This window comes from Netta rufina, assembly GCF_964035555.1.
Source record: "Netta rufina genome assembly, chromosome: 24".
Taxonomy (NCBI): Eukaryota; Metazoa; Chordata; class Aves; order Anseriformes; family Anatidae; genus Netta; species Netta rufina.
The window spans coordinates 4004956-4019525 of record NC_140148.1 but is presented as its reverse complement, the minus strand read 5'-3'; the positions used below and the strand labels follow the sequence as shown (position 1 = coordinate 4019525).

The 14570-nt window shown below is 40.5% G+C and overlaps 2 protein-coding genes across 2 annotated transcripts; both read right to left on the bottom strand.

Annotated features, from left to right (window-relative positions):
- Window positions 1–328: 328 nt before the first annotated feature.
- LOC311218451 (olfactory receptor 10A7-like) lies at window positions 329–1281 on the bottom strand (the record flags this gene model as incomplete). Its single annotated transcript, XM_084301134.1, is given in 3 exon segments — window positions 329–409; window positions 411–689; window positions 691–1281. Coding segments are annotated over 3 exon segments (951 nt in total).
- Window positions 1282–6028: 4747 nt separating this feature from the next.
- On the bottom strand, window positions 6029–6877 carry LOC311218450 (olfactory receptor 4D1-like; the record flags this gene model as incomplete). The annotated part of the gene is made up of 1 exon (XM_084301133.1): window positions 6029–6877. The coding sequence occupies one exon, from the start codon at window positions 6875–6877 to the stop codon at window positions 6029–6031; it is 849 nt and encodes a 282-aa protein (XP_084157259.1).
- Window positions 6878–14570: the final 7693 nt, after the last annotated feature.

Here is a 14570-nt window from a genome sequence, read left to right as displayed (position 1 = left end):
TGTTGGGAGCATGTGGGGGGGTGGAGAATTTTTGTTTATCTATGAAATAAAGAATATTTATTTCATAAAGCAATAAAATTCAAAAAAAAATAGAAAAATCTTCATCTCTAGCATCTGATACAAGGTGATGCATTATGAATACTGAATTAGTAAGTTTCATATACACTCATACTGGACAAAAGAAACAAAAACTTCCTGAGTGCACTTTGAGATACACTCCAATTTCCTAGTGTTTCAAGTTGTCAGGACATTTAAAAAACAGTTGAACATAAAAGAAACATACAATCCAAATATGCAGAGGAGAAGATTCCTTTCAAGCAGCATAAGTTTATATCTTACTCAGCTCAGCTATAATTTTGACTAGTGCTCCTTTCACTTCTTTGTTCCTCAGGCTGTATATCAAGGGGTTTTAATGTAGGAATTATGACAGTGTAAAAGAGAGCTATGATTTTCTTAGTGTCTTGTGAATTACTGGACTTGGGCTGTAAGTAAATCAAGGTCCCACTACCATAATATAGTGTTACAACAATTAGGTGTGAAAAACAGGTGGAGAAAGTCTTGCATCTTCCCTCTGCAGAGGAAATCTTCAGAATGCTGGAGATGATGCAGGCATAGGATACCAGGATGAGACAAAATGGTGTAAAGATGACCAGCACTGTGGCTGTAATTGTCTGCTTCTCATAGAAGGAGGGTGTCAGTGCAGGAGAGCATAATGATTGGTGGAATATCACAGAAGAAGTAGTTAATCTTGTTGGGCCCACAAAATGGCAATGTGAACACCCAAACTGTCTGCACCACAGACACAACATTACCACTAGCACATGACAGCAGGACTAGGAAAAAACAAGCTCTGCTATTCATGATGATTGCATATCGAAGGGGGTTGCATATGGCCACATAGCGGTCATAGGCCATGGCTGCCAACAGGTAGCATTCGGTAGCTCCTAAGAAAATCACAAAGTAGAGTTGTGTGGCACAGCCCACGTAGGAAATTCTCCTCTCCTCTGACAGGAAGTTTACTAACATCTTGGGAACAACAATGGATGCTGTAGAAACATCCAGGAAGGATAAGACCCGGAGGAAGAAGTACATGGGCATGTGGAGGTTGGGATGCACTGTGGCAATGAAGAAGAGAAGATTTCCAGTGATAGTGAATGTATAAATCAAGCAGAATGTGAAGAACAGCAAGTTCTGCAGTTCTGGGTGGTTGGACAGTCCAGAGAGGACAAATTCTGTCAGAAGAGTATGGTTTCCTAGTTCTGGTCTTTCTGTTGGCTTCATCTGGGAGGAAGCAAATGGACAGGGTGTCAGAGGAGTAGTCACTGCAATGAGATCAGAGCATTTCAGCCAGTTACTGAAGCAAGGAGCCTCTGGGAATCCCTGGGGAGGCATTGGATTGAGGGTTACCACTCTGGAGGTGGCTTTGCTGAACAAAGAAGGCAATTGCTGTGTGTGCTGTAAGAGTGTAACACTGGTGTTCACTAAGTTTCATAGTGTGCGAGAGTGACCCAAACATACAACTATTAGTAGTTGGTATTTAAGGGTTTGCTTCATTACAGGCGTAGGGTTAATTGCCAAGAACATGTGCTCCCCCAGATGTCAGGTTAGTGGTCCCAAATGGTTCCATAGGAATTCCCTGCACTAAAGACAAAGCCCAGCTGACAACGAAAACACTGACAAACCAAAGAAAGGAAGAAAGGAAGAAAGGAAGAAAGGAAGAAAGGAAGAAAGAAAGAAAAAGGAATACAACAAAGCAAAACCAAGTAGCCTTTGTCTATTCTTTCTGTTAACAAAAGAAGGGATGATAAAGATACCCACAGAGAATACCAATACGGCATAAAGAGTGAAGTTCAGTGCTGTCTGCCTCATTAGTCACATTGATTCATTATCCTGAAGAGTGCCTCTATGTGTGTGATGCAGATGGAGCACTATGCAGCACTGTGCCAACTGTGGCAGCTTCATGTTTTGTTACTGCCCAGAAGGGGAAACTGAGAGAAAGAGAGAGAAGAAATTAGACTGCCACAGCAGAACAAATGGTCATTAACTCTGCATTCTCCAGGCTCAAGTTCTGTTACCTAGGGGGGAACCCAACATTGGACTACACTAGTGAATCTCAAGGCACAAAATGTTCTTTGGTGGCAGAAGTGTATCCTTATATGGGGGAGAGTGGTGCGGAAGTACATTTTCCACAATACATATACGGACCTTGTCAAGAGACCACAACAAAAGAGAATAATACATTATCAAAACAAGAGCAATGCTCACAATCCTGCCATGATTCAGCCACCTTTTGTAAATACTTAATCCAATTTCTCTGTCTGCTGTATCTTACCCTTTTGCTGCCCTTTTGTCAGTGGTTTTTCTAACATGAACAAGGAAGTCAAAGTTGTGGACGTGGGAGCCACAGATGATTTTAATTTATATATAAAATAAGGGAACTCTTAACATCTTCAGGCATTTAAAAATCTAACGTATTTGAAGGGAATCTTTGTGGTTTTCATTGTTTCTATTGGCATGGAAATGAAAGAATAGTACATTACTGAAGTTCCAGTTTTGAGAGAGACCTCGATATAGCCTACTCAGAATAGAGAAGAACATTAAAAGTTACCCTTAGACTGGAAGGACATGTATTTACAATACTTTTCTTAACTTTTGAGGTCCAATTAGCTGAAGTAGAATCTGCCTAAGCTCTTTGATCATTTACAAAGTTTTAACCTATTGCCTTGGTACAAAGTTTTAACCTATTGCCTTGGTTTAGCTTTTAATTAAAGTTAATTAAACTCATGGCAGTCATTGCTTTACTGATAGGTTAGTGTTTTATTACCTAATGAAAAACACCTGTGAAGAACAACTCTTACTTTGTGTACTTCTTTTTTAGTAACTATGAGGACTTACGAGTTTTGGTCTTAATACTTCCTTTTGGTCTTAGAACTTCCTTAGTACTTCCTTTGTATAATAACAATAGGCATTTGAAGTAAGTGTCTTACCTTCGGCAGCTCTGCCGTACAGTGTCTCCAAAACGGGTTAGGTGATTTTCACTAGAAGAATTTCCTTTTTTTTTTCTTCTTACATTACGGACAGCATTGGACCGATGATGCCTACAGCCAGCTTACATTGCAGTGTCCCCTCACAAAGCTTACATTTTTGTTGGTTTGGTTTGGTTTGTTTCTTGGCCAAGAGAATATCTGAACTACCTCTGAGTCATCATTTACTCCGAGTTTAAGAAGACTCTCTTGAAATCTCTATTTCCCTTTTGGGTGGGATCTATTTCAGATGACTTTGGAACTGTAGAAGTTGGTTGATCTGAACTTGAGGCTCCCTCTGTAGACAATGGGAGGGAGCGAGCCAATTCCATACTTCTAATAGTAGATCAAATGCTATTTTGAGTGGCAAACTTCTCTTACTTGTCTGTAAAGGGGGATCAGAGTGACTTCTTCAGACTTAAGCATATCATGTTTTACATGTTTAATGCTATGAATTGTGCATCCTGAAAGAGTTGATGATCATTGTTAAGCAAGAGGGTGTGAAAAATAGCTGAAAACATCAAAAGATGTGTGATTCAAGTAATATAACTATGGGAGTGAAAGCTTTGTTTTAGCCCTACCTTAACCACTGATCTAGTCTGCTGTCTTTGTCTATTTGGACTGGATGCTTTTAGGGGCTGTAGCTGACATTTCATTCATTTCTAGCTAATTATTTTGAATCTTCAGTCTTACCTACTTTTAACTTTGAGTCCTCCCCTCCTTCCCTTCCCTTCCCTTCCCTTCCCTTCCCTTCCCTTCCCTTCCCTTCCCTTCCCTTCCCTTCCCTTCCCTTCCCTTCCCTTCCCTTCCCTTCCCTTCCCTTCCCTTCCCTTCCCTTCCCTTCCCTTCCCTTCCCTTCCCTTCCCTTCCCTTCCCTTCCCTTCCCTTCCCTTCCCTTCCCTTCCCTTCCCTTCCCTTCGAAGGCAAAAGAAAACTTGAAAAGCAAGTTTTACAATGACACGTCACCCCCAGAAAGAACTGAGACATCAGAATTCATTTCTGAAACAACCTCAGAGACACCAGTATCAAAGACTATGGCATTGAGTGGGTATATCACATCCCCTGCCATGCACAAGCCTCTGGAAAAAATGGAAAAATACAATGGACTGTTAAAGACTACACTAAGAGCAATGGGTGCTGGGACATTCAAACATTGGAATATGCATTTGGAAAAAGCCACCTGCTCAGTCAACACTAGGAAATCTGCCAATTGATCTGACCCTGCCCCGTCAAAACTTTTATTTAACGTAGAATGGGATAAAGTCCCTGTAATGCACATACAAACAAAATAAGCAAGCAAACAACAACAACAAACTACATGCTGGCAAAGACAGTCTTGGTTATTCCTGCCTCAGCAACAGCAAACCAAAGAAGAATGAATTTTGATGGAACCAAAGTGCAGCAATGATACAACTGGAGAAGTATCGTAGTATTGCACCAGAGCTGGTCTCTGCATGCAAAAATTTAACACCACACACCACCTCTTCTACCCTGAAAGATCATTATGTCTGATGGAGCCCAAAGTCATGAAAGCTACAGCCCTTGCATAGAAGGCTGAACCACAGAGGGATAGGCCGTAGACCAAGGGATATCTGTGTGTATATATCAAAAGGCTGGAAAGGCGGTGATGATTAATGAGAATGTTTTGGAAACTCTGACACCTGACCATGACATAAATGGTATAGAATAAGAGGTGGATATTGCCCTGGTTTTGGCTAGGACAGAGTTAATTTTCTTCACAGTGGCTGCTATGGTGCCATGTTTTGGATGTAGGAGGAAAATAATGCTGATAAGACACTGGTGTTTCAGTTGTGGCTAAGCAGTTCTTACCCTAAGCCAAGGGCTTTTCAGCTTCTCATACTGCCCTGGTAGTGAGGAAGCTTAGAATCCACAAGAAATTGTGAGGGGACGCAGCCAGGACAGCTGACCCAAACTGAGCAGAGGTGTGTTCCATACCATATGACACCACACGGAGCAATAAAACTGCAGGGAGTTGACCAAGGGGGCTACCATTATCTGGGGACAGGTTTGGCATGAGTCGGGTGTTAGCGAGAAACTGTGTTGCATATCACTTGTTTTTTGTATTCTTCCCCCTCTCCCCCATTTTCTTTCCTATTAAACTGTCTTTATCTCAACCCATGAGTTTTATCTGTGTGGTACTTAGCTGCTGGCTGGGTTAAACCACAGCACACTGGCTGCCCAGGTCTCCAAGTACTCAGCGAAAAATCCTAAAATCTGAATAAGTCTGTGATGAACCTTTGCCTCTTCTGTGATGGAACACAGTTGCATAGACTAAATTAAACTAAACTAAATTGTGGTAAATACATGTATATTAAATGAGTAAGACTTTCCCATTCTTATGCAATAGCTTTGTTCTCTGTTCGTCACTGCTTGATTTCCTGGACTACTATATTATTGTGATAACGATAAATTAACAATATTTCACGCAATGCATTGATCTGAACAAAGAATATTTCTTAAAAGAAAGTTTGGACATTTTGAAAATTTTGAAATAGAATATATATACTGCTTTCAAAAGCAATCAAAAATATTTTCATGCTTATTGTCAAGTCTTATGTTCTGCATTTTTTCACCTGATCACAAATAGTCCACATGAAAAGAAAATCAAAACAAAAACAAAGAAACAAACAAAAAATAAATCTGGAACAACCATATATAAGTTCCCTAGAATTTTTTAAAAAATAGAAACTTAAAAAATAACTGGACCCTTAGTAAAATGAACCACTGTAATGGACAACGGATGTTTTCATTGGTTTAATTCGTGTTGTTGATTTTCTGTTTTCATACAGGTTCATTGTTTTATTAGTCTACAACCACTTTGATTTCCAAGCAGCTATTACCTTCAGAGACAGCATCTTAGTCTTGCGTCAATTGTTATTTAAATTTCTTTCTATGATTCTATGATTCTTCTTCTAAAGCAAAAATCAGTTATTAACACATTATCTACTTTGCTTTTACATTTCTCTGTAAAAGAAAACAACCATCTAAGAAAGGAATGACAGTTGTGAATTTCTCATTCTGAAAAAGACATTGTTGAGAAATTTCTTGATGGCATTCTTCATCTCTGTGTTCCTTAATGTGTAGATTATGGGATTCAGCATTGGGGTGATGATAGTATAAAGAGACGACATGGCTTTGTCCGCCACAAACTTTTTGAATGGCCATGCATAGATGAAGATGCAGGGTACAAAATGGATGCTCACCACTGCAACTTGGGCTCCACAAGTGGAAAAGGCTTTGTGCTTCCCTTGTGTGATATGTGCCCTGATTTTGACCAAGATGACAACATGTGACACAATCAGGACAATAAATATGAGGATCATAAGCAGTCCGCTGTTGGAAACCATGAGCAACTCAACCGCATAGATATCTGTACAGGCTAGTTTGATTACCTGTGGGAAATCGCAGTAGAAATTGTCTAGTAAATTTGGTCCACAGAATGGCAACTGAATGATCAGTGCTACCTGCACAATAGAATGAACAAATCCCCCTATCCATGCTCCTGCAACCAGACCAAGGCAAACATTGTAATTCATAATATTTAAGTACTGCAAAGGTTTATGAACGGCCACATACCGATCCAGAGTCATCACTGTGAGGATGACAACCACAGCACCTCCTGTGAAATGGAAGAAGAAAATCTGTGCAATGCATCCTCCAAAACTAATGGACTTATACTCAGACAGGAAGTCCCATAGCATCTTGGGCAGAGTCACTGAGGATTCACTGAGGTCTATGAGGGCTAAATTTCCTAGAAAAAAGTACATAGGCTTGTGAAGCTCTTGATCTATGATTACTGTGGTGATGATGGTGACATTTCCAAGCCAAGTCATTGTGTAAATTATGAGGAAAGTTGCAAAAAGTACATACTGTAACATGGCACTTTCAGTAAAACCAACAAAGAAAATATTTTTCACAGTGGTGGTGCAATTCTCCAGCTCCATTACTACCCTATAGGATGCAATCAACAGAGATAAGATTAGGTGAAGTAGTTATTATTCATAAATATACTTACTAAGAGTAGTCTATTAGCTATTCTATTGTTCTCCCTCAAATGTGATAGGCCATTGTATTTCTTTAGCTTTTCTTGCACTGCAGTTTTAATCTGTAGAAGTCCTCTTCCTACAAAGTCTTCCAGTACATCCTTGAAAATGATCAGCCATAGGATTCATGTCATTTGACTCTAAATGCAGGTTTCAATTCAGAATTTTGGCACCTGAATTTGCATATCTGCATTTTGTCCATCTTCATGTAAACTACACTTCTAAGCTTTTGCTATAGTTAAAGTAGGTGGGCATGATTTGACTAAATGTAAGTGCTCAGTGTCATTTTAGATATCCCTAGGTAATCCAGATATAATCACAGAACTGGGAGATGTGACCTAGTATCTATGTAAAACCTTGGCATCATGCTGTTCTAGAGATAGCTGGTGTGTATCACCAGGAGATCTCATATAGCATAGACATATGTGTTTAGTCAGCTGAATTCCATCCTTGGGCTTTGGTCAGTAAAGTCAAACAAAAACTAGAGTGTCAAAATACTCTCTGTAAAAGAAAACTTATTCCTTCAGCTGTCCATGTTCCAAATGTTCAGTCTATGTGTGGGATTCAAGTGGAAATTCCACAGATGTGTCCTCCTTCCTTCTTTCCCTCCTTTCCTTCTTCATTCCTTTTTTCCTTCCTCCCTCCCTTCCTTCCTCCCTCCCTTCTTTCCTCCATTCTTCCCTTCCTCCCTTTTTCCCTTCCTCCCTTCTTCATCTTCCTCATTTATTCCCTCATTCTAATGATTCTGCATGCAACTGCAGACCTGCTGTATTTATTTCCCATATTGCAATATAGCTACTTTTTTAATCACACCAAGAAGACCTCACAAAAGTTAGAGAAATACTTTGATCCTTGTTTGCATGTCAATAGGCAGGCAAAATGACATACCTAGCAGATTCTGGAGTTTCTTCTTCTCCAAAAGTGGCCTGATTCCTTGTCTGTGGTATGGATGATGAAGAGCTGTGATGGGAAACTTCTTGGGATAGCTAGCTTTGAAATCAGCAAAGATGACGTGAGGTATGGATTCTTCAGATACACAAGAGCCAGTTATATTCTAAAGATATCTGTTATTCCTTGTGCAGTTTGGTGGAGGCTCAAGCTTCCTGCTAGTGGGTAAAAAGATTGTTGCAGATAACACTTCACTTTCATGTGACATACACTAAAATAAAAAAAAATAATTTATCTTCAAGGGCTTTAAAAATATTGTAGAATCTGCAAGGTATGTGTTCTCAGTGTTACTTGTACCTTTTGGAAAAACAGAAGTGTTTCTTCAGTCTGCATGCTCAGTATAAAAGAGCTGGTCTCAGGGTTTTACCCTTCTCTTTAAAGATGCAAATTGTCTATCCAAATTTTGATAGTTCCAATTTACAAGATTCATCTTAGCTAGTTGTCTACGCTGATTTCACACTAAACACAAAGAAACAATTCTTTTCACAGCACAGCTTTAAAAATGACCTTTAAGGTGTTTACCCCAAAGTAAACGAAAGCAAGTTCAGTAGTATTGCTTTCTCCTTCGACTATACAATCTTAATGTCTATCTCCGATGAGTTTCTGAATAATTCCAGCTAAGGGCTTGTCAATGATTGCAGCACTGCAACAGGTAGTTGCTTAGTAAAACTGTCATAATTGAGTATGTGATTGGCTGGTTTAACGCATGAGTGAAGGGGGTGTATTCCACATAAATTTAAGCATTTAGACACTTTAATTAGGAGTGAGCAAGCGTGCAAGCATACAAGCAAACAAATAAGATTATTCACTTTTTTTTTTTTTTTTTCCAGGCAATGAGATCTGCTAGGTAGCATAATGTAGACAGATAGGATGATAGGATTCATCTCACTTAAACATAGCTGCCTAAAATTTAATTGACTAAGTCTACACATATCATCCAGTTCCTATCTGTAAGCAGTGGGACAAGATAGTTACTTATAAGCAGAATTTATCTAATTAGAGTTGTCCCAAACTGGTCAGATGAATCACCACAGCTGCTGATACAATTTCAAAAGGGGAGTAACATCCATTTATCAGAGAAGGAGTAAGGGAGCTGGTACTCATGTTTTTCCAGGCCTAGACTAGGAGACAAGCTATTCTTTGTCTAGTGTACGGGAATGGAAAGGGTTGTTTCTATTGTTACTTCACTGCCTTGATTTTGTTTAAATTTTGGCCACCTTAGGAAATATCTTCACTTTGCCAATTAAGTTACCTGTACAATTTGCCCTCCGTGCCTCCTGTGATTACTCATCTGGGATTACTCTTGCTTCAAATCCAACCTCTAGGATGTTCCGAAGACTGGTGCAGTTCTGAGGAGAGCTCACTCCATTTTCTGTTTTCTATTGGCAGTAAGGTTGACACCACATAAACTTTGACTTTTTTTCACCAGAAACAATTTGTAAAGCTATCCCGGCTTTTGCTGCACTCTCAAACACTCCTAGATGACCTTACCTTATTGCATGTAACAATGGCACTTTGGCATTCATGTTTCAAACCTTCTTCTGGGTAATGGTTCAGGCACTTCAGCATGTAATAATAACAATTACATTTTAAGATGCTTTATTGGTCTCTGAGAGAGGTCTAGCTTAACTGATCATAACAAAAACACAGCCAGTCTTAAGCAGTGAGCTTGAGCTGCACTGCAAGATGTTTTTTTGGAAGGGAAAAAAAATAACTCCATAGGACACCTCTTTGTATTACAGATAAATACATCATGTTAGCAATGAAGATAAGGCTGATGCAGCTCCATGTCTCCAGGACCAGCCAGAACCACGGCTGAACATCTGTCCCCAGCTGGCACACACACACAGAGCAAACCTACACACCATATGTATGTACAAATATACATACATAGCTAGAACACAGAGCACCCTTGAAAAAGAGAGAGAGAAAGAGAGAAAGAGAGAAAGAGAGAGAGACAGAGAGACAGAGACAGAGAGAAAGAAAGAAAGAAAGAAAGAGAGAGAGAGAGAGAGAGAGAGAGAGAGAGAGAGAGAAAGAAAGAAAGAAAGAAAGAAAGAAAGAAAGGAAAGAAAGAAAGAAAGAAAGAAAGAAAAAGAAAGAAAGAAAGAAAGAAAGAAAGAAAGAAAGAAAGAAAGAAAGAAAGAAAGAAAGAAAGAAAGAAAGAAAGAAAGAAAGAAAGAAAGAAAAGAAGGAAGAAAGAATTGGATGAGGAACACTGACAGAATGAAATGCAAACTCTGCTGACTGGCCTACAAAATATTAATTTTTTAGTTTGCTTTTTAAAGAGAAAGGTAACGTAAGCCATCTCAGGGTACATTGTTTGCCTGACTTCAGAATCTTCACAACAAACAACTAATGGCAAAATGGTTAATTATATTTAGCATTTTTTTGTTGTTGTTGTTTAGATGTGCCCAGGGAAATTAACTTCCCTGTGCAACATTGGAAGCCTAATTAAAACGCTGGAGAAACAAACTTAAGGAAACTTCACTTAAGCTTCAACTAACTTTGCTTCTGAGAGCTGATCTACTTTTACCTCCATGAAATGAGTTAGAAAATTTGATTTTTTTTTTTAAATTTTATTTCCAAAACGGGCAAGGTAAGATCTAAAGTGACTTTTTGTTTTATTTTGTAAAAAGATTATTTACTCTAATACAGTAACACTAGAGTGATCAGCCTGAATCACTTCAACGGAACATGCCTTTCAAATGGCTACAGATTTTACTTTTGCCTCTTTTAAAGATGATTCAGATTGCACTCCAAGAGGAAATAAACATTCAAAATCATTCATCCATTAATTCTAAACTTTTTTTTTATGAGCCCACCCATCAGACTCTACCAGCAATATATCATGTTCCCTGAATTCACCTCTCCTGTTCCTTGTTTCTATATGACACATGTGCATGAAACAAACCCCAAATGAATAGCTCACACAAACAGGAACTTATGTTGTTGATAATGAGATTGGTCTTCATCTAGTGTAAATCAGAATTTCACCCCTAATAATAAATACTGGTTTTTGGTGTCTAAGAAACACAGCTATTGATTTTGCTAGAGTCTACCTCACTCACACATGCCATCCTGTCTCCTTCATAAAGAACGGATGTTCTGCTTAAATTGTGCCATTTAGTAGATCATGGCTTCACAGGATGTAGCCAAAATAGACCTAGGCAGCAGCTTATGGTTGGATTCATGTCTCTAACTCCCATACATGAACTATTGATTCCAACATGTCCAAATGATGTTTTTTTGTTTGTTTGTTTGTTTGTTTGTTTCCTTCTTTTTCATTTCTTTTTGTACACCAACTCACTGGCAGTAATAACCTGGAAAGATGGAGAGGAACACAAGCCGGATGCATTGTCTGTCCAACTTCAGCAGTATGAAGAAAGCCTCTCTTCCGCTCTATGGGCCTGTGTCTCAGCTGTGAGGAAACTTTCCCAAGAGGTCCAGCAAATCAAAGAGTTATGCCCTAATCCTTATCTATATGAACCAGTGTCTCAGCTATTAGGAGTAAGTGCTCCTCTGCCCAAGAGAGGACATAGCGGGTACACACCATGTGCCATGCTGTGGTTTTACCTGTGCAACCACAGGGAGGACATGAGGAAGTGGGATGGAAAATCTACCTCAACACTAACACATAGATACACGAATTACAAGGAAAAACAATGGAAAAAGGGACTGAAAAAGGGACTGCTAAGAAAATGACTGCTCCAGTATCCAGTGAGCAGATCTCCAGAACAGATGAGTTGAGTTTACTCCTGGCTTCAGTGAAGGGACATTTGATCCACATTTACATGAAGTGAGTAATGAATTTCAACACAGTGACCACAACTGATTGGAAGGGCCCTGCCTCCAGCCAGGCAGAGGAAAGGAGCAATCAGGTTTATTGGACTGTGTGGATTCAAAGGCTTGGCACATCAGACCCACAGAAGTATTAGGCTCTAGTGGACACTAATACACGGTGTAACGTAATGCCATCAAGTTAGAAAGGGGCAGAACCCATCTTTGTTACTGGAGTGACAGGGACAGCTGGTTGCATTGGCGGCTGAGGTGAGTCTAACAGGAATTGAGTGGCAAAAGCACTTGGTGACAAGTCTGGAGGCTCTGGTGCATCTTTGTCATAGACTACCTCATGGTATGGTATTTTAAGGATGCCAAAGGGTACTAGTGGGCTTTTGGCATAGCTGCCTTGGAGACAGAGGAAATTAAACAGCTGCCTACCTTGCCCTGTCTCTCAGAAGACCCTTCTGTTGTGGGACTGAAGAGGGCTGAAGAACAGCTGATATTGCTAATACATTTTTCACAATCCTTTTGGCAGCAGAGTGCAGGCCACACTTGGCTTTCACTTGGAGTGGTGTCCAGTACACCTGGAATCAACTGCCCCAGGGTGGAAATACAGCCCTACCATTTGCCATAGACTGATCCAGGCTGCACTGGAACAGGGGGAAGCTCCAGTGCACCTGCAATACATTGATGACATCATCAAGTGGGACGGTACAGCAGAAGGAGTATTTGAGAAAGGGAAGAAAATATCTCCAAGTCCTTCTGAAAGCTGGTTTTGCTGTAAACCAAAGTGATATTAAGGGACCTGCAAAGCAGATCCGGTTTTTAGAAATAAATGGCAAATTGGATATTGTCAGATTCCAGTGGATGTGATCAACAAAATAACAGCTATGTCTCCACCAGCTAGCAAAAAGGAAACAGCTTTCTTAGGATTTTTTGGCCTAAGAAAAGCTTTCTTAGACATCGTGGGTTTTTGGAGAACGCAAATTCCAAACTACAGTCTGATTGTATGTTGTCTCTATCAAGTGACCCAGAAGAAGAACAATTTCAAATTGGGCCCTGACCAATGACAAGTCTTAGAACAAATTAATCAGGATATTCATCATGCTGTAGCCATTGGGCCAGTCCAGGAAGGACAAAAATCTAAAAAACATGCTCTACACTGCAGCTGGGGAAGAATGGCCACACCTGCAACATCTTTCAGAAAGTACCAAGGGAGACCCCAAGTCATCCCCTAGAGTTTTGGAGTCAGGAATATACAGGCCAGCACGTGGATAGGCTGCTTGAGGGGTAGGCCTGACCATGGACACTTGGAAAGGCCACCTGGTTACTCAACACTAGGGTATCTGCCAACCAAACTGTCTTTGCACACTCAAAACTCTTATGCAGTGTAGAAGGAGATAATATCCCTGTATAAAAAACTTACTGGGGAAGACAGTCTGGGTTATTACTGCCTCAGGTAAAGGCAAACGCATTTGTGGGACTGCTTTTGCTCAAGTACCTGGTTGCTCTTGATGGTAATGCATAAGCATGGGGAAGCCCCATATTTTGCTCAAAGGGATTTAATTTCGGTTGAGAAAAACCAATGATTTGAATTGTATTATGTTAATTGCTATATAATACAATATGTCATCGCTACTATGGTTGCTATATGCCACATCAGCAGTATTACAGTAAGAGTCACCCAGATTATACCTTTAATATCTTTACTGATGATTTGGAAGAGGGAATTGAGTGCACCCCCAAGTAAGTTTGCAGACAACACCAAGCTGGGGGGAAACGTCAATCTGCTGGAGGGCGGGAAGGCCCTGCAGAGGGACCTGAACAGGTTGGATCAATGGGCAGAGGCCAATGGGATGAGGCTCAACAAGTCTAAGTGGCGGGTCCTGCACTTTGGCCACAAGAACCTCATGCAACACTACAAGCTTGGGGCAAAGTGGCTCAAAAGATGTGCAGAGGAAAAGGATCTGAGGGTGCTGATTGATGCTTGCTTGACCATGAGCCAGCAGTGTGCCCAGGTGGCCAAGAAGGCCACTGACATCCTGACTTGTATCAGGAATCGTGTAGCCAGCAGGACCAGGGACGTGATCTGTATTCTGCTCTGGTGAGGCCACGCCTTGAGTAGTATTCAGTTTTGAGCTCCTCGCTACAAGAAGGACATGAAGACCATGGAGCATTTCCAGAGAAGGGCTACAAAAGTAGGAGAGGAGAGCAACTACTGGTCTATAGTTCCCCAGCTCTTCCTTTATACCCTTTTTAAAAATGAGAGTGATATTTCCCTTTTTCCAGTCACCAGGAACTTTGGCCTGAGTGCCTTGATTTTTCAAATATGATGGAGACAGGCTTGATGACTACATCAGCCAATTCCCTCAGGAAAATTCCCAGCCCCTGCCTAGGGTTTCGGGGGCTCAAGAGATATGGGAAGCCTGACCATTAGTAAAGACACTGAGGCACAGAAATTGTTAAGTATCTCTGCCTTCTCCACATCTGTCATTACCAGATCTCTGTCTTCATTTGTCAGAGGTGGTACACTTCCCTTAGTCTTTCTTCTGTGGCCAATGTACCTGTAGAACCTCTTCATATTATTCTTTGCATCCCTCACTAAGTTTAGCTCTTGGTAATTGGAGATTCCTCTCTGAAAGGCACTGAGGGACCCATTTGCCACCCACACAATCTCTCAAGAGGTTTGCTGCCTACCTTGAACACACATTCACGACATCACAGAGAGGCTACTGAGCTTGGTCAAGCCAGA